Source organism: Bos taurus, chromosome 2, assembly GCF_002263795.3.
Source record: "Bos taurus isolate L1 Dominette 01449 registration number 42190680 breed Hereford chromosome 2, ARS-UCD2.0, whole genome shotgun sequence".
Lineage (NCBI taxonomy): Eukaryota > Metazoa > Chordata > Mammalia > Artiodactyla > Bovidae > Bos > Bos taurus.
In genome coordinates this window covers 4,920,681-4,946,747 of record NC_037329.1, presented here as the reverse complement: position 1 = coordinate 4,946,747, position 26,067 = coordinate 4,920,681, and the positions used below count along the sequence as shown (strand labels likewise).

The 26,067-nt window shown below is 48.7% G+C and overlaps 1 protein-coding gene across 3 annotated transcripts in view; it reads left to right on the top strand.

Annotated features, from left to right (window-relative positions):
- The window catches only part of MYO7B (myosin VIIB), a 103,601-nt gene that overhangs the window by 43,782 nt on the left and 33,752 nt on the right, over positions 1 to 26,067 (top strand). For all 3 annotated transcript variants that reach the window (XM_010801818.4, XM_010801817.4, XM_010801819.4), the window contains exons 12-19: positions 8 to 150; positions 3,968 to 4,178; positions 4,759 to 4,894; positions 9,159 to 9,322; positions 11,484 to 11,621; positions 13,456 to 13,608; positions 14,153 to 14,251; positions 15,868 to 15,962. In XM_010801818.4, coding sequence (XP_010800120.1) covers positions 8 to 150; positions 3,968 to 4,178; positions 4,759 to 4,894; positions 9,159 to 9,322; positions 11,484 to 11,621; positions 13,456 to 13,608; positions 14,153 to 14,251; positions 15,868 to 15,962 — 1,139 coding nt within the window. The remainder of the gene's footprint in view (positions 1 to 7; positions 151 to 3,967; positions 4,179 to 4,758; positions 4,895 to 9,158; positions 9,323 to 11,483; positions 11,622 to 13,455; positions 13,609 to 14,152; positions 14,252 to 15,867; positions 15,963 to 26,067) is intronic.

Genomic DNA, 26,067 nt, shown 5'->3' with positions numbered 1-26,067 from the left:
TCTACAGGGCATCTATGGGCATCTCTTCCTGTGGATTGTCAAGAAGATCAATGCTGCAATCTTCACCCCACCTGCCCAGGACCCCAAAAATGTGCAAAGGACAATCGGCCTCCTGGACATATTTGGTTTTGAAAACTTCCAGAAAAATAGGTATGGAGGTCCCCGCACCTGTTTTCAGAAAAATGAGAGATAAGCTTAGGTCCTCCCTGAGCCAACTGGAACTCAGCCATTCCTCCCCAGACTGGCTGGGAGCAGGGCCTCGCCTCCGCTCACAGACGCCAGGGTGAGTCCCTCAGCAAGACTGTGTCCTTCCTCAGTGAGGCAGTCCACGCTCATCCCCTGGCATCCACAAGGTGTCTAGAAAAGGCCATATAGCTAAGAGCATCATGAGAGTCAGGCTGACACTCCAGCACTCATTGCCCATCTCGAGCCATCCACTCTTCCTTCTCACAAACTAGAGTGAATTATCACGTGTGGTTAAGGCGAAAGTGGAAATCAGTGACACTAATGTGACTGCATCCTTGGGTGGGCTATCATACTAGGTGATGGGGAAGGCAGGGGATTTGTGGCCCATCCCCAATTTTTCAGTCTGACAAGGGTAAGGTGAGGCAGGACACTTCTGACCCACTGTCCCAGCCTGGAGGCTGAAGAGCTAGAGAAATGAAGCAGGTCAGAAAAGTAATTCCCAGCGAAGACTGCGATGAAGACTGGGGTGGAAGTAGACAGAGGCAGCAAGGGGAGCCAGGCCGTGGAGCTGGACGAGGGCAGGTGATGCTCTGCGGAAGTATCATCAAAGGGCCAGAAGAGGACACAAGGACGGGGGACAAGCAAGCAGGAAGTGCAACCTAGCTTCCCAACGTGAGCCTGGCTCGTTTAAAGCATCGATGAGACAGAGCCTAGGCCTAGTTCCATTACCAAATGGAATTCAGGTCTGCTCACCCAAAGTACACCAAAGCCAGTGTACTGACACCAGGGTGTGGTGAAGCAAAGCACAACACTTATTGCAGGGCCGAGAAGGAGAGCAGGCAGTTCATCCAAATTTGAGGCAGCTCAAAATCCAAATTCCTTGATGGCTTTCAAGTAAAGTTTTTTAAAGGCAGTTTTAGGAGTGAGAGTCACAGGGTACACAATCAGCTTGTGGACTTTCTTCTCATTGGTTGGTGGTGAGGTAATGGGGTGATGTTTAGGGAATCTTAATCATCCACATCTGGTTCCAACCAGTCTGGGGTCTACATGCTTGTGACCAGCACGTAGTCACTATACTCCACCTGGGCAGGGGTCTTAGTTTCTGCAAAACAACTCTAAGAGATCCCTTGAGGAAGAACTAGGACTCTGTTTTATCACTGCACTATTGCTTCTTGACTGCATTTCTTCACTTCCCTAATTGGTCTTGAGTCTGCTCTTAGGACTCAGAGATGTCATAGGAGACTAAAGCCTTTTGCTACAAATAAGAAATGGGGGACAAGGAGGGAGTTTTGTATTCAGGAGGGCCCCACAGGGTTCTGCTTGGTTTCAGTCCCAAGTGGAGGTCTCCGGGCACTGTCAGAGATGCCAAAGGGCTGTCCTGACCTTGGCATGCCCCTGCCCAAGGCCCTGTCTCCAGCTGAAGGCTGAGAAGGCCCCTTGGTCAAGATGCAAGCCATTCTGAGTGCATGCACATTGGGATTGCAGGTTCCTAGGACCAGCTCACCATGGGCAGGTGGAATGGGGCAGGGCTGGCAGAACTCAGCCCAACATGACGGAAGCTCTAAGGAGCAGAAAAATAAAAAATGATTCTGATCATTGGTTTCTGGCCCTGAGAGGGGCAGCTAAGCAGACCAAGCATATCTTTGGCCACTGTGGAGCTGGATGAGTAGTTTATTTTGGGGGATCTGGCCATTTATTAAGGGACACCCTCCCCTCCACCCCCTGTGAAGAAGCCACAAGCTGGGTTTATGGCAGGGCTGCAGTCTGGGGGCCACCTGAAGGAGCAGGGCCATGTCACTCAGCACCCAGTCACTTACCCGAACTGCCTTCTGCAAGGGTGCACCGAGTACTCTTGTCAACTGAAACAAAGTGCATGACCTAAAAGTTGAGACTTGTGTTTTATTCAGCAGACATTCCTAGAACTTCAGGCCCAGGAGACAGCATCTCAAATAATTCTGACAAAAATGCTCCGAGGAGGCGAGGGTAGAGCCAGGATATATAGGAGTTTTTTGCAACAAAGGGCAGGTAGAACATCAAAAGATTATTGTTAATAAAAGAAAACTAGATATCCCAAGTTAAGGTATTTGGCACTTTTCTGTGTATGGAAAGATGCAAGAGTCTGGGTTCACTGAAATCGTTCCTTTGATATGTATCTCAGATATCTGGGGCCAGCATTCTGTGTTTTCACATCCTGAGTTTCTTCAAGCTCTACTGTTGTGAGTGGCTGCAATCTAATGGGACATCCCCAATGGCTCAGCAGTAAAGAATCCACCTGCATGCAGGAGACGTGGGTTCGATTCCTGGGTCAGGAAGATCCCCTAGGGGAGGAAATGGCAACTCACTCCAGTATCCTTGCCTGGAAAATCCCATGGACAGAGGAGCCTGACAGGCTACAGGCCAAAGGATCTCAAAGAGTTGGGCGTGACTGAGTGACTGAGCACACAGGCAGTCTGATGACTGCTAGGTGGCCAGTATTCCTGGTCTCCATCCTGAGTTCCCTCAGGGCTCATTGTCCAGGGTGGCTGCAATCGCTGATGGCTACAGCATCACTCCACGATGTCCAGGCAGTGTGTTAACTCTCTTGGGTTAACAGACCTGAACAACCAGCCTGAGGAACCATAAGGTTTTGCATAAATGGGCAACCCATCCTGAGGAAGAAATGCCTAAGTGAGACCCAAAGGATGAACCAAAAGAGCAGGTCAGAGAAAGGAGGGTCTCACATGTGTGAAGACTTAGAATTAGAGAAGGGCAGGGCGCCCTGTTGGAGAAGGAGGTGGCAACTCACTCCAGTATTCTTGCCTGGAGAATTCCATGAACAAGAGGAGCCTAGCAGGCTATAGTCCATGGGGTCACAAAGAGTCAGACATGGCTGAGCAACTATCACTCACAGAGTCCCCTGCGTCCATTCCCTGGCTGTGTTGGGCAGGCTTTCCACTGTGTCACTGTCTGTCTGGATCATGAAAATAATGGGAGCTCAGGTCCACAAGGATTCAAGGCAGGGGGAGAGCAGGTCCCTGCTCTGCACGTCCGAAACCTCTGTCTGGTGGCCACAGAGAATGGTTGGAGGGGTGAGGCTGGAGGCAGAGAGAGCCATGAGGCGGTTGTTATTGCACTCCAGGTGAGAAAGAGGGTGACCTGGATTAAGGGAGCAGCAGTGGGAGTGAAAAGAAGTAAACAGGTTAGGCGCTGTGTTGGAGAGAGCGCAGCCGGACTTTGGCAACGGGTTGGAGTTGGGAACGAGGGAGAGGTGTCAGGTATGACGGCCTGGTTTCTGACCTGAGCCGGGGTGATGAGTGGAGGGGCCACTTCAGGAGGTGAAATGGAGCCCAGGAGGAAGAACGAGTGGGAGGACTCGGGGAGGGGAAAGGGGTATGTCTGACTGATGCAAAGGAGCCCAGCCATCAATGACGGGTCTCCAGAAGCTTGTCTTAATACCCAAGCCACTTGCCCATGGGGCAGGGTGGCTACTGGACCCTTGGCCCCCAGATATTGTCTCCATGTCAGGACAGCCTAGTTTGGCAGAGGATCCTGCTGGGGACCTTATGGAGTCAAAGTCAGGGCTTGATGCTAAGTGCAGCCTCCACATTTCTCTGAATCTGTTTGCTGTGGGATGGAGGAGGGGATGGAGGCAGAGGCAGGGGAAGAGGGAGGCTATCTCTCGGCCTGTATGGTGTTTGGGGGTGTGTTCTGTGGGTACACATGTGTGGGGCTGTGTGCCAGGGGTTGGCTACAGTGGCAGCCAGGCCAACCTTGCCCCCCTGGGGCGGTGCTGCGCCTGCAGCTTCGAGCAGCTCTGCATCAACCTGGCCAACGAGCACCTGCAGCAGCTGTTTGTGCAGCACGTGTTCACCGTGGAGCAGGAGGAGTACCGCGCGGAGAGCATCGCCTGGGACTACATTCACTACACCGACAACCGGCCTACCCTGGACCTGCTGGCCCTCAAGCCCATGAGCGTCATCTCCCTCCTGGATGAGGAGAGCCGCTTCCCACAGGTGCCCTGGGCCCACCCACCTCGGGGGAGACCCCTTGCCTGGGAAACTCCACTGCCCGGAAACCGCGGGGGCTGGCAGAGGAGCCCCCGCCTTCCAGCCTCCCTCTCCCTCAAGGCTCGCCTCCTGGAGGAAGGCACCTGAGTCCGCCCTCACTTCTGCTCCTCAGCATAGATTATTTAGATTCAGGAACACACCCCCAGAGAGGGCTAGTTGAGCCTTGTGGGCCAAGGGCTGCATGGAGTGCAAGACGAGGCAACACTTTCCTTCTTGCTTTGGGGGACTGTGCATGTTTCTGGGGAGATGGACTCTCAGGGAGTCAGTAAGAGCTCTGATCCAGAGAAAGGAGATGCTCTGCTCCCGGGGAAGGCTACAGCCAGCGAGCTGGCAGCCTCTCGTCCTGCCTCGGCCCTCACTCAGGGAACAAACCCCTGCCCCTGACACATCCTCTTGCTGTCTGTAGAAAGGCCCTCAGTCATTCTGAACCCAGTTGCTTTGCCCTTTGAGGGAGCCCCTGAGACCTGGGGGTGTACCCAGTGGCTGGGCTGTGGGTCCTTGGCCCATAGGGCATCCGTTCTTCCAGGGGACAGATACCACCTTGCTGCAAAAACTGAAGAGTGTCCACGCTAACAACAAAGGCTTCCTGCAGCCCAAGAACATCCACGATGCCCAATTTGGCATTGCCCACTTTGCTGGCGAGGTGCACTACCATGTAGAAGGTAGGTGAAGCTCCTCTCCACAGTCCCTTCCTTCCAAATCTGGAGCACCCCAGGGAGGCCATGGAAAGAAGGCTAGGTCATTTTGCAGAGCCAGCAATGGGAGAGAGGGAATGGAATGGACCAGGAATGTATGTTTGTGTTTTGTTTTGTTGGTAATAGTTCTACTGAGAGATAATTCACATCCATAGAATTCACTCATTTGAAGTCTACAACTCAATGGTTTTTTAGTATATTCATAGACTTACGTAGCTGTTGCCACAATTTTAGAACATTTACATCACCCCTCAAAAGAAATCCCCACTAGGGACTTCCCTGGCAGTCCAAAGGTTAAGACTCCATTCTTGCGTTCAGAAAAACAAAAGGAACTCCCATTAGCAGTCTTTCTTCATTGCTTCCTAATTCTCCCCAACCCCAGCAACTGCTAACTTCGGTCTCTGTGGATTTGCCTGTTCTGGACATTTCACATAAACAGAATCGTGCATCGTGCGGCCTTTGTGACTGGCTTCTTTCACTTGGCATGGCGTTTTCAAGGTTCATTCACACTGTAGCGTGTTTCTGTACTGGTTCTTCACACTGCATACAACGGTCTGCAGCACAGATATGCCACTTTCTGTTTATCCCTTCATCAACTGATGGATGTTTTTGGCCATTATGAGTAACGCTGCTATTAACACTCATGTACAAGTTTTTATGTGGACATACGTTTTCACTTCCTTGGGACACATACCTAAGAGAGGAATTGCTGGGTCATGTGGTATTTCTATTTAACTTTTGGGATAAGCACCAAACTGTTTTTCAAAGTGGCCGCACCATTTTACATTCCCATTAGCAATGTATGCAGTTTCCAATTCCTACAGCTCCTTACCAACACATGTTAATTGTTTTCTTTTTTATTGTAATTACCTCATCAGATATAGAATTTGCAAATATTTTCTCCTCTTCTTTGGGATATCTTTTCACTCTCTTGGTAGTGAAAGTGTATATGTGGAGATAAGGTCAGGCATGTTTTTAAAGATTTTATTTATCTATTGGCAGTGCTGGGTCTTCATTGCTGCACGTGGGCTTTCTCTGGCTGTGGCAAGCAGGGGGTCCTCTCTAGTTGCAGTGTGGTGTGAGGGCTTCTCAGTGTGGGGGCTTCTCTTGTTGCGGAGCACAGGCTCTAGGGAGCAAGGGCTTCAGTAGCTGCGGCACTAGGGCTCAGTAGCTGTGGCCTGTGGGCCCTAGAGCTCACAAGCCCCGGTAGTTGTGGTGCTTGGGTTTAATTGCCCCATAGCGTTTGGGATCTCCCTGGACCCTGGATATAACCCATGTCTCCTGCATTGACAGGTGGATTCTTAACCACTTGACCACCAGGGAAGTCCCAAGCCTAGTTTTGATTAGAGAAATAAGGGGCTGAGGTGGTCAAGCTGCTGGTGTGCTTAGAAAAATGGGAGAGGTGGCCAGTGGGTGCTGTGATCAGGAAAATGAGGCGGGAAGCCAGAGGGTGACTCTGTGTGGCTTGTAAGGAGAACTGAGGGGCTACTGTGGTCTAACTGGAAACTTGGAGTCAGGGATGCTCCAAGTACACTTTTCAGGTGGAGGGACAAGGCAGCAGGAGGGGCTGCTGTTTTCACATGGAGGAAGGGAGGTGTTCCGAGACCAGGGGATTATTTCTGTTGGAGAAATGAGGAGGTAAGGGGGGTGCTCCTTTATAACTCCCACCAGATCCTGGCTTTGGGGCTTTTCCAAAAGGGGGAGCCCAGAGCTAGTGGGACTTCGGAATTCCAGAACACAGAGACACTGAGCACATCAACCTCCGTGGGCTACTCAAGGCCAAGTTTTAGTTTTTGAAGTGAACTGCAACTTCCATGTATGCTAAGAGTAAGGTCGCTTCTTTCTAGGCTTTCGGAGCACAGAATTCCATTAATGCTCCTGGAAACTGAGCCTGCTGGGTGTTTTTCAGTGCTCTGCTATCTTCATGACCTAAGCCCATTACTCTGTCTTTTGGCGGGGATGGGGTGGGGGGAGGTTTGGGCCCAGGTGTGCCTCAATCATCCCCCCAAAAGCACCTGGGGCTGGGAGGCTCTGTCTAAGCCTGGAAGGGCACAGGGTAACATCACGTGCCTGCTCGCCCCGTCTGCAGAAGGCTGTCTTCCAGCATAGGGCTGAGAGAGGGGCTTATGTGCCAGCCTCCTCTTCAGGTGGCCCTGGAGCCTGGGAAAGCAAGCTTGTTGTCACCACACTCAGCTTGGTGAGGGCAGCTCGGTTTGAGCTCTTGGTCCAGTGTTCCCCTCTCATAGCACCTGCTGGCAGAGAGGGAATCAAGCTTCCTCTTCCACCATTGACATGGCCTTCCCAGACCCTACACGAGGCTGTGCAGGCATGCACAGAGCACCCCACTAAAAAGGGGTGACTTAAAGGGAGAAGACAAGTTGGAGTCAGGCGCTTGTGGGGTGCAGCCTTCAGCAGGCCCCCAGTCATCGTCTGGCCTGGTTTTGAGAAGCAACCGTCCTCTGGCGCCTTCTTCTTGCCGTTCCATGCCCTGCCTCAGACAGGTCCACTCTCTCCCACGGCGGGAGGGAAGATGGGCTGTCCACTCATCCCCAGACGCACGCTGTGTCCCCTGGCCAACACTCCCATAGCAACGTTCCACAAATAGATACAGGGATGCATTTTCTCACGGTCCCAGAGGCCAGGAGTCCAAGACAAACGTCAGCAGGACTGGAGCCTTCTGAAGTCTCTCCCTGGCGTCTCTCTTGTTCCCATGCGTGTCTGTGTCCTAATCTCCTCTTCTTGTAGCACACCACTCTGACTGGGTTAAGGCCCACCCTAACAGCCTTATTTTACCTCCCTGACCTCTTCAAAGGCCCTCTCTCCACACACATTCTGAGGTACTACGGATTAGAGCTTCAGCATATGGATTTGGGGGGCAAACAGCTCAGCCCATACACAGCCCCCTCCCTAATTTCTAGAGTCTCACTCCTTAAGCTGGAGGGCCCTCCGACTCTAGCATGTTGCTAGAGAAGGGCCTTGGGGCACCCAGGCCCTCAGGGTCTCCTTAGTGAGCGGCAGACATGCTTCATTCCCAAACCTACTGGGTCCAGGCCCACGCATGTGCCTGCACATGTGCATTCACGCAAGTGCTCGCGTGTATGTGCACACACTGCCTGTGGGCACACGTTCAGTTCCAAGACCAATGCAGTTTATACTTATAATGAGGAAAGAAATACATTTTAGGACCTCATAATCAGCAAGTCACCTACCCCTGCCCCCTATCCTTGAAGCCAGGAAGCCAAGTCATGTTTAATTTCTTTCCTTTCCCCATTTTGGGCTTCCAGGAAGAGCAAAGCAGCGATTTCTCCCCCTTGCTGGTTCCACAGGGACATGTGAAGCAGCTGCTCCTTTTCAGACAGGCTGCTGGGGAAGGGTGGGCCTCCCAGCAGGAGTGTCCAGATTGCAAGCTCCCTGGACGCAACCAGGTTGCCAGATTTTCGGAAGTTACGGGGCTGGGCAGCCTTCTTCGCTTTCTCCTTTTCCTTCTCTTCTGTTTTGCTCCCTTATGTAGACAAGCGGTTGGCTCAATCAGATTTGCCCAGGGTTCCCCAGAAATTCAGAGCCCTGACGAGAATCCACAGTCTCCACCCTCGGGAGGTCCAAACCGCACAATGATTGCACAGTCCGTCTGCTGTGCTGCTAGTGGGCTCCTAGGTGGACGCGGGAGTGACGGTGGGGGCTGGGAGGGCCAGGATGTTGAGGGGAAGGGGCTCGGTCCCACCCGTGGTCCACCCGGGGAGCTGCGGCTGATGGAACAGATGGGAAGGCCTCAGGCTTCCCTGAGCTGAATGACAGGGCCCAGGTGAAGGGCCACACGGCGCAGGTGGGAGCCACGTGTGGGTCAGTAGGGCCTCCCGGAATAGATGATGCTCGAGCTGTCCTTGAAGCACAAGCCAGCATTATCCTGGAGGGCTTAGAAGGGAAGAACGCCCCAGAGATCTCTTGGGGGCCATAGGCCATCAGGAGAGGGGAGACCCGTGGGGTGGGGCACAGGTACTAGGGGAGAGGAGACCCCCGGGGTGGGGTGCAAGCTTGGATGAGGGAGTTTGGGGTGGGGATGGTGGGTTGTGGGGGCTGCAGGGTGTGGATGTGACATGACTTGGTGCTGAGCGGAGGCACTGGATGCCAAGACGTGGGGAGATGGAGGTGGGCATGGTGGCCTTCTGCCTGCGCCTCACCCTCCCCTCCCCGGTCTGAGCTGGCGGGGGCTGGGGGCTCTGCTTCCCCACAGGCTTCCTGGAGAAGAATCGGGATGTGCTGAACAGGGACATCCTCGCCCTGGTCCACTCCTCCCAAAACAAGTTCCTGCGGGAGATATTTGGGCTGGAGTCGGAGGAAAGCAGGCGGGGCCCTGGAAGCATCGTCCGGGTGAAGTCGAGCAGCCAGCAATTCAAGGTGGGCTCTGGTGGCCCTGCTCTGCCCAGGGCCTGGGGGGCAGACAGGCATGGAGAAGCCCCGCTGCCTGGAGTCTGGGGTGCAGAGGTGACTGCAAAGGGGCTGAGGTACTGTGGGGGTAGTGGCCAGGGGCAGGAGCAGGGGGCTCTGCCTGCTTCCAGTGAGCAGTGGTCTCTGTAGGGCTCACTGAGTTTGTTTGTGTTATTTCTTTCTATATTGGTCTCTGTGTATGTTTTATGGGGGGGGTGTGGTGTATGTGGTATATATGTGTGCTTTGTCTGGTGTCTAGTATGTGTGTGTGTGTGGTATGTGGGGTACTTGTGTGTTTTGTGGGTGTGTGTGTGTGGTAGATGGGGTGCATGTGTGTGTGTGTGGTATGTGGGGTACTTGTGTGTTTTGTGGGTGTGTGTGTGGTAGGTGGGATACATGTGTGTTCTGTGGGTGCGTGTGTGTGTGGTAGGTGGAGGGTGTATGTGTGTGTGGTATGTGGGGTACATGTGTGTTTTGTGGGTGTGTGTGTGATAGGTGGGGTACTTGTGTATTCTGTGTGTGTGTGTGTGTGTGGTACGTGGGCTGTGTGTGTGTGGTGTGTGTGTGGTATGTGGGGTACTTGTGTATTCTGTGGGTGTGTGTGTGGTAGGTGGGGTGTGTGTGTGTGGTGTGGTGTGTGTGTGATATGTGGAGTACTTGTGTGTTTTGTGGGTGTGTGGGTGTGGGTAGGTGGGGTGTGTGTGTGTGTGGTGTGGTGGCAACAGCGCTGGGCCTGCTGACCAGAGAGGAGGGAGCAGAGAGCCCCTGGTGCTCCTCAGAGCAGCCTAGGACATCCTGGCAGGGTGGGGGTCTCCCTTCACCCCTTAACAGTGACTGTTCCAGAAGAGCCCTGTGGGTCATCTGATGAGGAGCTCCCCCACCCCTGGGCTGGGAGACGGGGTCGGCACACTGGCACAGGAACTGTGGGTGCAGACATAGGAACCTCCCGCCCCCTACTCCATGCTGTAGTCCACACTGAGGCGCCCCACCCCCACCCCCACAGGAGCTCCTAACACTTTAGTGCCCAGGGCCCACAGCATGACCACATGCAGAGCCAGCCCAGAGAGGCACCAAGGAGCTATGAGGCTTGCAGGAACTACCCAGGTCTGGAGCCAGCTGAAGCTGAGCCAGATCCTCTGCCCTCATGGAGCCAGGCTGGACTCCACAGCTGAGGCCGGAGCACAGCCTGGTCCTGGCCCTGTAGGGCCTCCAAGGCATGTCCACAGGTTTCAGGGAGCCGGAACAGGAGGAAAATGCATTATTTTAAACCCAGGAGAATGCTGCCCATTGTTATACCTGCCAGGGATTGCATCCTATTCTCAGAGGCGTTAAACCATGAATTTGAGTCTCCAGACTGATGCAATTTGTCAGTACATATGTTTGCCAAGCGCATTTGACCTTGGAAAAAGTTTGATCAAGGAGCATCACCAAGATCAGTATGGCACAAAAGCACACACTACTCTTGGCCCAAGGCTTTCCCAGTGGCTTAGCGATAAAGAATCCACCTGCAATGCAGGAGACGCAGGAGACTAGGGTTCGGTCCCTAGGTTGGGAAGATTCCCTGGAGGAGGGCATGGCCACCCACTCCAGTATTCTTGCCTGGGAAATCCCATGGACAGAGGAGCCCGGTGGGCTACAGTCCATGGGTTCACAGAATCAGACGTGACTGAAGTGACTGAGCACCCACTTACGCACTCTTGGCCTGGGTTTTTTGTTTTCTCTTGCAGCCATCATTTTAATACATTAAAAAAATACTGTATACATTTACAGTAATGCTTACAATGTACAGTACATAACATTCAAAAAGAGCATACAAAATCTATTCAAAAACTGAAAAATGTAGAATGGCAAGGTAAAAATTGACATTGTCTCCTCACCCTGGTGCATCTCACTCTGGGGTCCCCACTCCTAGACAGGAGGCTTGCCCAGCTCTACTTGCCTCTGGGTTCCCAGTGTCTCCTGGGTGCCTGCACACAGTAGGCACTTGGGGAACCTATGCTAAACGAATGGATGAGCGACTGGGTAGGGATGTAGCCCTGCCCACCTGTGGGACCTCAGCAGAAGCCCTCGCTGTGCCCTGAGTCAGCTGTGCCCTGGACCGAGCTCCACTTGTGCCCTGTGCTCTGTCTAGTCTGCAGACTCCAGCAAGCGGCCCTCCACCTTGGCTGGCCAGTTCAAGCAGTCTCTGGACCAGCTGATGAAAATCCTCACCAATTGCCAGCCCTACTTCATCCGTTGCATCAAACCTAATGACTACAAGAAGCCGCTGGTAATGAGGGGAGTCTGGGGACCTGCACAGGACGAGGGGAGGTATCTAAGGGAATGAATCTGATGGCATCTGGAGTCATGTCTCTCCTTTCACCAGTGCCTGGGCAGCTTTGAAGCTATCTGCCCCCATTTTACAGATGGGGACACTGAGGGCAAGGTGGCCAGTCTAGACCATTTGAAGGTTGGTGACCTTCAAGGCTTTGGATCTCCCAGACCTCAACTGTTTCCACACTGCCATTTGCTTGCCATTGGCCAAGTGTGTTGCTTCTCTGAGCCTCAGTTTTCTCTTCCATAAATTCTGGATCTGCCAGCCTGCGGGGAGCAGCAAGGGTTGCACATGACTTTGTGTGTGTGTGTGTGTGTGTGTGTGTGTGCGTGTACCATATCTGCATAATTAAGCCACATTCCATAAGGGCAGCAACCAGTACTGTGATTTTAGAGGCTGACACCAACTACTGGTCACCGAGACCTGAGGCCATTAAACCCTTGGAAAGTGACTGTATCTACTTATGTGCTGGGTGGGAGCCTGCTGCCTACCCAGTCCCTGGGATTCCAGCTTGGGAATCCCACCCAGAGACCACAAATTTAAAGGCTTCCAGACATGGGAAGATGCCATCTGAAAGGAGATAAAATGATTTTTTTTTAAATGTCTTATAAAAGAAAAAAATAATATTACATTAAATAAAGTTTCTTTTTTGAAAGTATAAAATTACATGAGTTTCAGGCTGGCCCAGGAAATCCAAAATGCATCTTCCTTAAATCACAGTGCACAGATGTTAGATAGTAACAGTGCTCCCAAAGGCCCTCTGCCACAGAGGCTTGTGGGTCATGCTCAGGTCTTGTGGGTGCCCCTGGCTGAAACACCCCTGGGAGACGCAGCTCCTGTGCAGGTATAGGGGAACCCAGGCTGAGGGGCCAGACAGGCTTAAGGTTGAAACTCTGGCTCTGCCACTTAAGAATATGTCTCTGAGGCTCAGGCACCTCATCTTTAAGTTGGAGCTAAGTGCCCCATCCAGGTAGAGCTGTTGTAAAGATTAAACAAGAAATACCAGGTCCACCAGAAATACTGGACAAATGGAAGAAATCTAGTTGCCCAAAACTGCTGGGTGGTCCTTGACCGCATTAGCAGTTGCCTCGGTGGCCCTCCATGTTTCCAAGTGGGTGACTGCCTGCTGGTAGGCTTGCCAGATTGGAGGGCATGCACCTAGTCCCCAGACACTCCTGGTTCCAGGTGGAGGGGGCCCCTCTAGGGTGCCAGCCATGGCTGAGCCCCCATACCTGTGCAAAGCATTGTGACCAAACTCCTCTCCAAATAGCTGTCTCTGGAGGATGCAGAGACTAAATCCATTACAATATTTTCTGAGTCTAAGTAGGGAATGTACTTCTTCTTTCCACTAAAGTGGGAGGCATAATGGTGCCCCTGCCGGAAGGACCCCAGGGGCAGTGGTCACCCCAACATTGGCAAGGTCAGGAGGAAACCGTGTTCTTTGGGATCACTGTTTGGGGGCATTTAACAATATTTTAAATGTGACATATGCAAAAAAAATTTTCTATTCCTCATACTCTGCATATCCTGAAAATGAGGGAAATATTTGCTCTTCTTATGGATGTCCCAGTTTGTATGTGATGGACTTTTATCTCCTTGGAAACACTTCCAGGACTTTCAGCGACTTCAACCAAATATCTCTCTTCAGAATAGAATTTTTATGAAACCAAGTGTTTGTTTCGTTCTCCTGCATTTGGGGACAGCGGCAGAAGTGGTGGCTCAGAGCTGGTGGCGAGTGGTTGGGAAGGGGGCGGCCCGTGCTATCAGCCCCTCGCCTCTGCACCCGCAGCTCTTCGACCGGGAGCTGTGCATCCAGCAGCTGCGCTACTCGGGGATGATGGAGACCGTGCACATCCGCAAATCCGGCTTCCCCATCCGCTACTCGTTCGAGGAGTTCTCACAGAGGTTCCGCGTCCTGCTGCCCAGTGCCGTGCGCACGGAGGTGTGTGTCCCCGCAGCCCGGCCGCAGGCCGCAAGACGCGGCGTGCGCATCCTGAAAACCCGGGCGCCTCTGGGAGCCCCCAACCTCCCAGTTCCAAGAGGGCTCAGGGCCCCTTCTTGATGCCCAGGGGCCGAAGCTTTGAAATGACCCCTGTTCCTGCTTCCTGTCTCTGGAGGAGGCTAGCGGCTGAATATGTTGCTTCTAGGAGCAACAAAAGTTTAAAGCAAATACTCCCTTTTAGGGCAGAATGTCACAGAGGTGATGTGTGGTCGTCCTATCCTTCCCCCAAACACTCAGCCATCCTGAAGTTTGGACTGCCCGTGTCCAAGGGCCACACTGAGACCCCACACCCTTGGGGCATTGTGGTCTCGTAATCCTCTGGACCCCATCCTTGATCCAGGGTGCTGGGGGCTTGTGCCCTGGCCCAGCAGCCCCTGACGGTGACCCCTGTGGGAGCAGAAAGACCCCGATCCCTACGAAGGCCCTGAGGAGGGACCTCAGCCTCCTGCGTGACTCCACTGAGCCACTCGTTTCCTCCTGTTAGCTCCGGAACAAGTTTCGCCAAATGACCCTGCGCATCGCCGAAAGGTGGCTGGGGACAGATAAAGAATGGAAGATGGGAAAGACCAAGATCTTCCTGAAGGTGAGAACCTGAAGCCTGTGTGGCTGGTCTGGTGCCCGTGGGTGCCTGCTGCATGCCTAGCCCCTGCCCTCAAGGAGCCTGGTCGTAGAAAGCTATGCTAGGGGAAAGGGAGGCAGGGAGTCACAGAAAGGGCCCTGCCCAGCCTGCGAAAGCCCGGGCGGCTTCTTAGGAGAGGACGTTTAGGACAAGACCTAAGGAGACAGAGGGGCTGCCTCCAAGCTACTGGGCAAGAGCAAACAGGACCTGAGGGAGGTCTTCCACTGTCCCCCAGCCCTGGAGCAGTCTTTGCTGCCCGAGCCGGAGCCGAAGCGAAGTCTGCAGTCAGTCCTGGGGAAGCCCCGCCCCTGCCTCCCTGGGGAGGCGGAGCTTCAGGGAAGGCGGCAGTGCGGACCCTGCCCTTTGACAGCTCTTCCTTGGCAGGGTCGGGCAAGCAGCATCACTTCCCACCTCCCACCTCCCTCTCCATCAACTTACAGGGAGGCCCAAGGTCACAGCTGAGGCAGCCTCCAGCCCCTGAGGCTGGCCTTCCGGCCCTGCAGGATTTTGAGTTGGGTCTAAGGGAGAGAGTATCAGTGTTTCCTAGCCCCACACACCTTGAGTAGGTCAGCAGGGTGCGGAGGAGGAACAAGAGAAGATCAGGGCCAGAATCAGGGCTCTGCCAGGCCACCTGGCACCACACCCCATCCCCACTGCCCCTTCCTGAGGCTTCCACTCTCTCCTCTTACCCCATGGAGCCTGCCCACCAATCCTTGTCTGTCCTCCCAGCCCCAGCTCTCCAGTGGGCCTATTGTCGATCCATCACTAGTTAGGCTAGAGCTGGGACTGTGGGGCTTAAAAAGGAAAGAAACAGAGGGGCTTCAGACTCCACTGGGGCAGCTGACTCCACAGAGGGAAGAGGTCTGGAGAATCCCAGGGTACTACCTGGTAGGGTGTGCTTTAGAGCAGGGGTCCCCAACCTCTGGAATCTAATGCTTGATAATCTGTGGTAGAGCTGATATAATAATAATAATAGAAATAAAGTGCACAATAAATGTAATGCACTTGAATCATCCCCAAACCACCCCCCACCCCTCAGTCCATGTAAAACCCAGTCCATGAAAAAATTGTCTTTTCCGTGAAACCAGGATCCAAGGGGAGCATCAAGGTGGGCCTGGGAATGTCACCACTCAGGGATGAATACAGTCCATCACCTCACACTGTGAATTCTCTGCAAAGGCTGGGGAAACATGTTAATATTTAAACAAGCATGCGTCTATATTACAGCTGACTGCGTGTTTCACATAATTTTTAGGAAATAAAACACAGCTTTGGGGACAGTTTTTGCCCCCCTCTTGGGTTTTCCAGAGCAGAAATGAAATTTTCCAGATTGAATTAACAAGAAGAAAGAGCTAAAATGGGAAGTTCTTGGATTGAGGGGCTGGGCTGCGGCTCTGGGCTCGGAGCCATATCAGTGGCATCTTAAGAGCAGGTCTTTCAACCCCATGTCTTTCAACCCCTGCCCGCTTCTCCCGGGAAGAGTCTTAGAGTTCCTGACTTCTGGAGACAGAGCCCTGGCTGCAGGTAGGGGCTTGAGGGTGAGGCAGGGCAATTATGCGATGAGAACTCTTCTGTTTCAGGAAAACCAGGACACCCTGCTGGAGGTACAGAGGAGCCAGGCCCTGGACGAGGCTGCCATCAGAATCCAGAGAGTCCTGCGGGGCTACACACACAGGTGCAGGCCCTGCCCCAAGCCCCTCCCCACCCACACATCCACACGCCCTATCCCCTGGGCAGGCCTGTACCCCTTAAACCAGGGTGACATGTTCCCTCTGGTCTCTCTCTGGGGGTGACTGAGGCAGAAGAGCTTTTGCAACCTGCTGACCAGGGACACTGCCGTCTGTGTTGGCAGAGAATTTCTAATACACAATTTGAATGTTTAGGGGTGAAGGGCAGAATCTACCAGTGTGGTCTCGACTGTGTTTTGATTCTCCTTCAATTATCTTAGAAAACATATGGATTTGGGTTTATGAGGTGGTTGGTTTTGGAGGGAAGAAAAGAACCATCTTTGACTCAGTTCCCTGGTCAGTAAATAGGTAACGTGTGAATTTCAGCCCAGGTTCAGCAAATCAGCCATATTACTGCCTCCCTGACCCTCACCATGTCCAGTGAAAGTGAAAGTTGCTCAGTCATGTCCCACTCTTTGCAACCCCATGGACTATACAGTTCATGCAATTCTCCAGGCCAGAACACTGGAATGGGTAGCTGTTCCGTTCTCCAAGGGACCTTCCCAACCTAGGGATCAAACCCAGGTCCCCCACATTGCAGGTGGATTCTTTACCAGCTGAGCCATCAGGGAAGCCCAAGAATACTGGAGTGGGTAGCCTATCCCTTCTCCAGGGGACCCTCACCATGTTCAGAGGACTCTGCAGATACCACGATGCTCTTCCCTGCTGTCCCACTGGCCTGTTACCAACCACAGGAAAGCCTGGAAACCCAGACAGGACAAAATAGGAGGAAGTGGCTGAGTCACAGGAACAGAGGCTGTGGGCACCTGTAAGAAGTGTCAGGAGGCAGGGCAGTGTGGCTTGGAAGGCCATACAGGTGCAGGAGTCCCCAGTGGTCTCCAGTGACATTGTGGGGGATGGACTCATTGCTGCCCATTGAGGATGACTTCCTGCTTAGCCTTTTCTGACACAATACAGGTGAGGGTGGGAATCTAGGCTTCCCACTGGGCATTTTCTGGTGTAACTGGGGGTGAGAACCACAGTTGTTTAAATGGTGTTTCACTGGAGCAGACTGGTTATTATCTAAAAGTTTTGTGTCTTGCTAAACTGTCCTTTTTCTGGTCTTTTTACTGGAGAGAGAAGGCTTTTCTTGGCTTTTTTTGGTCTGTTCCCATTGTTATTTCTGGATTTTCTACTTCTTTAGCTCCTAGTCTGGGGTTCATGAGACAAAAAGAAGCTCAGAGAAGTTACCACTGTCTGAGATCCTTAGCTTGTCTTCCTTCTCATCCTCCATCTTTCAGGGTCTTCTTCATATTTGTTTTATGTATAATGTCTAAGGGTTTTTAGTCATAGTTAGCAGGAGAGGTAAGGAAAAGTATATTTACTCCATCTACCCAGAACTGATCACTATTGATAATTGCAGTGTTATTGCTGTTCTGGCCAATGCAATTAGACAAGAACTTTTTTCAAAAGATATAAATAGAAATCAGGGTTTCTCAACTTCAATACTATTGATATTTATTTTCTTTATCTACTTATTTTTGGCCGTGCTGGATCTTCATTGCTACACACACACTTTCTCTAGTTGTGGTGAGCAGGGGCTGCTCTCTGGTCGCGGTCTACGGGCTTCTCACTGGGGGCTGCTCTCTGGTCGCGGTCTACGGGCTTCTCACTGGGGGCTGCTCTCTGGTTGCAGTCTACGGGCTTCTCACTGCACTGGCTTCTCTTGTTGTGGAACATAGGCTCTAGGGTGGGTGGGCATGGTTTGCCGGCTCCAGAACACAGCCTCAGTAGTTGTGGCGCATGGGCATAGTTGCCCCTCAGCATGTGGAATCTTCCCAGACCAGGGATTGGATTGATGTCCCCTGCATTGCAACGTGGATTCTTAACCACTGGAACCCCAGGGAAGTCCCACTATTGACATTTTGCTTGGATAACTTTTCATTATAGAGGGCTATCCTGGGCATTGTGGGATGTTTAGCAGCATCTAAACTCTACTTACTAAGATGCCAGTAGCATTCTCCTCCCCAACCCCTCAGTCATGGCAACCAAAAATGTGTCTGGACATTGCTGAATGTGCCTGGGGAGCAGAATCACCCCCAACTGAGGACCACTGGTACATTCGAAAAGAGACAAAATTTTCTTTAGACTATTCGGTTGTTTACTTTGGCCTTATATTAGAATCATCATGTACGTGTGTGTGTACATGCATTAAAACTATTATATGTGCATGCATATATTCTTTGCCCATCAACAAAGATTCTGACTTAATTGGACTGGGTGGCACCCAGACATCAATAAATATTGAAGCTCTCCAGAAGATTTTTTTCTTGTTTTTTTTTTTTTTTTTTGTCTCCCAGTTTTATTAAGGTATAATTAACATACAATACCATATAAGTTTAAGGTGTACCACATAATAGGGAGGCCTGGAGTGCTGCAGTCCATGGGGTCGCAAAGAGTCAGACATGACTGAGCAAATGAACAACAACAACGTAATGATTTGACTTATATCATGAAACGATTACCACAGTGAGACTGTTGTTGTTGTTTAGTCACTAAGTCACGTCCAACTCTTTTACACCCCGATGGACTGCAGCCTGCCAGGTTCCTCTGTCTATGGGATTTCCCAGGCAAGAATCCTGGAGTGGGTTGCCGTTTTCTTCTCCAGGGGATCTTTCCAACCCAGAGACTGAACCCACATCTCCTGCATTGGCAGGCAGATTCTTTTTTTTTTTTTAATATAAATTTATTTTAATTGGAGGTTAATTACTTTACAATATTATATTGGTTTCGCCATACATCAACATGAATCCGCCACAGGTATACACGTGTTCCCCATCCTGAATCCCCCTCCCTCCTCCCTCCCTGTACCATCCCTCTGGGTCGTCCCAGTGCACCAGCCCCAAGCATCCAGTGCCATGCATCGAACCTGGACTGGTGATTCGTTTCATATATGATATTGTACATGTTTCAATGCCGTTCTCCCAAATCATCCCACTCTCTCCCTCTCCCACAGAGTCCAAAAGACTGTTCTATACATCTGTGTCTCTTTTGCTGTCTCGCATACAGGGTTATCATTACCATCTTTCTAAATTCCATATATATACATTAGTATACTGCATTGGTGTTTTTCTTTCTGGCTTACTTCACTCTGTATAATCAGCTCCAGTTTCATCCACCTCTTTAGAACTGATTCAAATGTATTCTTTTTAATGGCTGAGTAATACTCCATTGTGTGTATGTACCACAGCTTTCTTATCCATTCATCTGCTGATGGACATCTAGGTTGCTTCCATGTCCTGGCTATTATAAACTGTGCTGCGATGAACATTGGGGTACATGTGTCTCTTTCAGTTCTGGTTTCCTTGGTGTGTATGCCCAGCAGTGGGATTGCTGGATCAAAAGGCAGTTCTATTTCCAGTTTTTTAAGGAATCTCCGCACTGTTCTCCATAGTGGCTGTACTAGTTTGCATTCCCACCAACAGTGTAAGAGGATTCCCTTTTCTCCACACCCTCTCCAGCATTCATTGCTTGTAGACTTTTGGATCTCAGCCATTCTGACTGGCGTGAAATGGTACCTCATTGTGGTTTTGATTTGCATTTCTCTGATAATGAGTGATGCTGAGCATCTTTTCACGTGTTTGTTAGCCATCTGTATGTCTTCTTTGGAGAAATGTCTATTTAGTTCTTTGGCCCATTTTTTGATTGGGTCGTTTATTTTTCTGGAATTGAGCTGTAGGAGTTGCTTGTATATTTTTGAGATTAGTTGTTTGTCAGTTGCTTCATTTGCTATTATTTTCTCCCATTCTGAAGCCTGCCTTTTCACCTTGCTAATAGTTTCCTTTGTTGTGCAGAAGCTTTTAAGTTTAATTAGGTCCCATTTGTTTATTTTTGCTTTTATTTCCAATATTCTGGGAGGTGGGTCATAGAGGATCCTGCTGTGCTGTATGTTGGAGAGTGTTTTGCCTATGTTCTCCTCTAGGAGTTTTATAGTTTCTGGTCTTACATTTAGATCTTTAATCCATTTTGAGTTTATTTTTGTGTATGGTGTTAGAAAATGTTCTAGTTTCATTCTTTTACAAGTGGTTGACCAGTTTTCCCAGCACCACTTGTTAAAGAGATTGTCTTTAATCCTTTGTATATTCTTGCCTCCTTTGTCAAAGATAAGGTGTCCATCCACAAAAAAAAATCCACAAAGATAAGGTGGATTTATCTCTGGGCTTTCTATTTTGTTCCATTGATCTATATTTCTGTCTTTGTGCCAGTACCATACTGTCTTGATGACTGAAGCTTTGTAGTAGAGCCTGAAGTCAGGCAGGTTGATTCCTCCAGTTCCATTCTTCTTTCTCAAGATTGCTTTGGCTATTCGAGGTTTTTTGCATTTCCATACAAATTGTGAAATTATTTGTTCTGGCTCTGTGAAAAACACCATTGGTAGCTTGATAGGGATTGCATTGAATCTATAAATTGCTCTGGGTAGTATACTCATTTTCACTATATTGATTCTTCCGATCCATGAACATGGTATATTTCTCCATCTATTAGTGTCCTCTTTGATTTCTTTCACCAGTGTTTTATAGTTTTCTATATATAGGTCTTTAGTTTCTTTAGGTAGATGTATTCCTAAATATTTTATTCTTTTCGTTGCAATGGTGAATGGAATTGTTTCCTTAATTTCTCTATTTTCTCATTATTAGTGTATAGGAATGCAAGGGATTTCTGTGTGTTGATTTTATATCCTGCAACTTTACTATATTCATTGATTAGCTCTAGTAATTTTCTGGTGGAGTCTTTAGGGTTTTCTATGTAGAGGATCACGTCATCTGCAAACAGTGAGAGTTTTATTTCTTCTTTTCCTACTTGGATTCCTTTTATTTCTTTTTCTGCTCTGACTGCTGTGGCCAAAACTTCCAAAACTATGTTGAATAGTAGTAGTGAAAGTGGGCACCTTTGTCTTGTTCCTGACTTTAGGGGAAGTGCTTTCAGTTTTTCACCATTCAGGATAATGTTTGCTGTGGGTTTGTCATATATAGCTTTTATTATGTTGAGGTATGTTCCTTCTATTCCTGCTTTCTGGAGAGTTTTTTTTTTTTTTTTTTATCATAAATGGATGTTGAATTTTGTCAAAGGCTTTCTCTGCATCTATTGAGATAATCATATGGCTTTTATATTTCAATTTGTTAATGTGGTGTATTACATTGATTGATTTGTGGATATTGAAGAATCCTTGCATCCCTGGGATAAAGCCCACTTGGTCATGGTGTATGATCTTTTTAATGTGTTGTTGGATTCTGATTGCTAGAATTTTGTTAAGGATTTTTACATCTGTGTGCATCAGTGATATTGGCCTGTAGTTTTCTTTCTTTCTTTTTTTTTTTTTGGCATCTTTTTCAGGTTTTGTTATTAGGGTGATGGTGGCCTCATAGAATGAGTTTGGAAGTTTACCCTCCTCTGCAATTTTCTGGAAGAGTTTGAGTAGGATAGGTGTTAGCTCTTCTCTAAATTTTTGGTAGAATTCAGCTGTGAAGCCGTCTGGACCTGGGCTTTTGTTTGCTGGAAGATTTCTGATTACAGTTTCAATTTCCGTGCTTGTGATGGGTCTGTTAAGATTTTCTATTTCTTCCTGGTTCAGTTTTGGAAAGTTGTACTTTTCTAAGAATTTGTCCATTTCTTCCACATTGTCCATTGTATTGGCATATAATTTCTGATAGTAGTCTCTTATGATCCTTTGTATTTCTGTGTTGTCTGTTGTGATCTCTCCATTTTCATTCCTAATTTTATTGATTTGATTTTTCTCCCTTTGTTTCTTGATGAGTCTGGCTAATGGTTTGTCAATTTTATTTATCCTTTCAAAGAACCAACTTTTGGCTTTGTTGATTTTTTCTATGGTCTCCTTTGTTTCTTTGCATTTATTTCTGCCCTAATTTTTAAGATGTCTTTCCTTCTACTAACCCTGGGGTTCTTCATTTCTTCCTTTTCTAGTTGCTTTAGGTGTAGAATAAGGTTATTTATTTGACTTTTTTCTTGTTTCTTGAGGTATGCCTGTATTGCTATGAACTTTCCCCTTAGGACTGCTTTTACACTGTCCCACAGGTTTGGGGTTGTTGTGTTTTCATTTTCATTCATTTCTATGCATATTTTGATTTCTTTTTTGATTTCTTCTGTGATTTGTTGGTTATTCAGCAGCGTGTTGTTCAGCCTCCATATGTTGGAATTTTTAATAGTTTTTCTCCTGTAATTGAGATCTAATCTTACTGCATTGTGGTCAGAAAAGATGCTTGGAATGATTTTAATTTTTTTTGAATTTACCAAGGCTAGATTTATGGCCCAGGATGTGATCTATCCTGGAGAAGGTTCTGTGTGCACTTGAGAAAAAGGTGAAATTCATTGTTTTGTGGTGAAATGTCCTATAGATATCACTTAGGTCTAACTGGTCTATTGTATCATTTAAAGTTTGTGTTTCCTTGTTAATTTTCTGTTTAGTTGATCTATCCATAGGTGTGAGTGGGGTATTAAAGTCTCCCACTATTATTGTGTTATTGTTAATTTCCCCTTTCATACTTGTTAGCATTTGTCTTACATATTGCAGTGCTCCTATATTGGGTGCATATATATTTATAATTGTTATATCTTCTTGGATTGATCCTTTGATCATTATGTAGTGTCCTTCTTTGTCTCTTTCACAGACTTTGTTTTAAAATCTATTTTATCTGATATGAATATTGCTACTCCTGCTTTCTTTTGGTCTCTATTTGCATGGAAAATCTTTTTCCAGCCCTTCACTTTCAGTCTGTATGTGTCCCCTGTTTTGAGGTGGGTCTCTTGTAGACAACATATATAGGGGTCTTGTTTTTGTATCCATTCAGCCAGTCTTTGTCTTTTGGTTGGGGTATTCAACCCATTTATATTTAAGGTAGTTATTGATAAGTATGATCCCATTGCCATTTACTTTATTGTTTTGGGTTCAAGTTTACACACCCTTTTTGTGGTTCCTGTCTATTGAATATCCTTTAGCATTTGTTGGAGAGCTGGTTTGGTGGTGCTGAATTCTCTCAGCTTTTGCTTGTCTGTAAAGCTTTTTATTTCTCCTTCATATTTGAATGAGATCCTGGCTGGGTACAGTAATCTGGGCTGTAGGTTATTTTCTTTCATCACTTTAAGTATGTCTTGCCATTCCCTCCTGGCTTGAAGAGTTTCTATTGAAAGATCAGCTGTTATCCTTATGGGAATCCCCTTGTGTGTTATTTGTTGTTTTTCCCTTGCTGCTTTTAATATTTGTTCTTTGTGTTTGATCTTTGTTAATTTGATTAATATGTGTCTTGGGGTGTTTCGCCTTGGGTTTATCCTGTTTGGGACTGTCTGGGTTTCTTGGACTTGGTTGATTATTTCCTTCCCCATTTTAGGGAAGTTTTCAACTATTATCTCCTCAAGTATTTTCTCATGGTCTTTCTTTTTGTCTTCTTCTTCTGGGACTCCTATGATTCGAATGTTGGGGCGTTTAACACTGTCCTGGAGGTCTCTGAGATTGTCCTCATTTATTTTAATTCGTTTTTCTTTTTTCCTCTCTGATTCATTTATTTCTACCATTCTATCTTCTAATTCACTAATCCTATCTTCTGCCTCTGTTATTCTATCCAAGTAAAAATGGGTACTGAAGATTGGGTTCTTAAAGGTACAAAATTGATAACAAATACCAAAAGCAAAGATTAAAAATCTAGAGTAAAGTTTGGAATTTCAAAAATACAGTATTAAAGAAAAGAAGAAAAAAAAAGTCACAAAAATTATAAAAAAATATATATATGAAGTTTGCTTTTAAAAAATAGGGTCTTTTTTTTGCAAAGTAATAGTAGGTTATAAAAGTGAAAATTAAAAGAGTAATAGAGACTTAAATTTTTTTAAAAATTAAAAAAAAAAGAATGATCGTAAAAATAGTAAAAATATATCTAGGACTTTCTCTGGTGTTGTTGTGGGTATTGTGGGATCAGTTCATTTTTGGATAGTTCCTTGGTCCGGCTTATATTTCTCAAGATCTATAGGCCCTTCCTATGTAGTCGGTACTAACTACAGGGTTTTAATCTATTGCACCTGTCACTTCCAAGGCGGTTCCCTCTGTTATAGCTTCTTCTGTTTCCTGGTCTCTTCAGTGTCTGATTTCTGCCCTGACACACAGCGGGTGGTGGTGGACACTTTTTTAGGCTCACTTGTTCAGTCATGCTGTGGGGAGGGAGGGACGCTGCAAACAAATTACACTGGCGTGTGTTCGCAGTGTCTCAGCCACACTGGGTCTGCCACTGCTCTCGGCGCGTGTGCCTTCCCTGCCCACACTGCTCAGGCTCTAGGTTGCTCTGCCGGGAACCATCTGAGGCCAGCCCTGGGCTGCATGCACCTCCCAGGTCTAAGCTGCTCAGGTTCAGGCACTCGGGTAGTCCTCAGAGGCGGAGACTCGGTTGGGCCTGAGTTTTGTGCCCTTCCCAGGTCCGAGCAGCTCAGGTGATGAGGTATTTGGCGAGTGTGGTCACTGAGACTTATTGCCTCCCCTGTCCCTGCCGCTCGGTTTTCTGGGTGTACAACCGGCGCACCTTCACAGGCGGATGTTGACTGTCCAGAACCCCAAGAAGTCTTGGTTAGCAAAGAAGCCTGCTTGCAGTTTGGTAGATAATGTCTCTCTGGGGCTGCGATTGCCCCCTTCCGGCTCTGGCTGCCTGTCACTGGAGGGGGATGGTCTGCAGCCGGCTAGTTCTGTTCAGTCCTTTGTTCCATGAGTGGTCCTGGTGGTGTCTTAGGGCTTTTCACATGGTAGCTATCCCACAGTCTGGTTTGCTAGCCCAAGTTAGTTTGCTCAAATTGCCCTCGGGGCATTCAGGCCAGATTCCTACTCTAAGCAATGCAGCCCGCGCCTCCCTGCCCAGCCCCCGCTTGCTAGTGGCGGGTGCAGGCATCCGTGCTGCTTCTCTGCTGGGGGAGTTACTGTTGGGCTCATAATCTGTGGGTTTTAATTATTTATTTATTTTTCCTCCCTGTTATGTTGCCCTCTGTGCTTCCAAGGCTCGCCACAGACTCGGCAGTGAGAGTGTTTCCTGGTGTTTGGAAACCTCTCTTTAAGACTCCCTTCCCGGGACAGAGCTCCGTCCCTACCTCTTTTGTCTCTTTTTTTTGTCTTTTATATTTTTTCCTACCTCCTTTCAAAGACAATGGGCTGCTTTTCTGGGTGCCTGATGTCCTCTGCCAGCATTCAGAAGTTGTTTTGTGGAATTTACTCAGCATTTAAATGTGCTTTTGATGAATTTGTGGGGGAGAAAGTGGTCTCCCTGTCCTATTCCTCCATCATCTTAGGACCGCCTCCTAGCAGGCAGGTTCTTTACCACTGGGCCACCAGAGTTATTATTATATCCATCTTCTCATATAGATACAAAAACGAAAGAAAATTTTTTTTCCTTTTGATGAGAATGCTTCTTAGGGTCTGCTCTAACAACTCTCGTATGTGCCTTGGAGCCGTGTTCACTCTGGTCACCACGTGCATTTCATCCCTCAGATCAGATCAGATCAGTCACTCAGTCGTGTCCGACTCTTTGTGACCCCATGAATCGCAGCACGCCAGGCCTCCCTGTCCATCACCAACTCCCGGACTTCACTCAGACTCACGTCCATTGAGTCAGTGATGCCATCCAGCCATCTCATCCTCTGTCGTCCCCTTCTCCTCCTGCCCCCAATCCCCCCCAGCATCACAGTCTTTTCCAATGAGTCAACTCTTCACATGAGGTGGCCAAAGTACTGGAGTTTCAGCTTTAGCATCATTCCTTCCAAAGAACACCCAGGACTGATCTGCTTTAGAATGGACTGGTTGGATCTCCTTGCAGTCCAAGGGACTCTCAAGAGTCTTCTCCAACACCACAGTTCAAAAGCATCAATTCTTGGGCGCTCAGCCTTCTTCACAGTTCAACTCTCACATCCATACATGACCACAGGAAAAACCATAGCCTTGACTAGACGGACTTTTGTTGGCAAAGTAATGTCTCTGCTTTTGAATATGCTATCTAGGTTGGTCATAACTTCTCTTCCAAGGAGTAAGCGTCTTTTAATTTCATGGCTGCAGTCACCATCTGTAGTGATTTT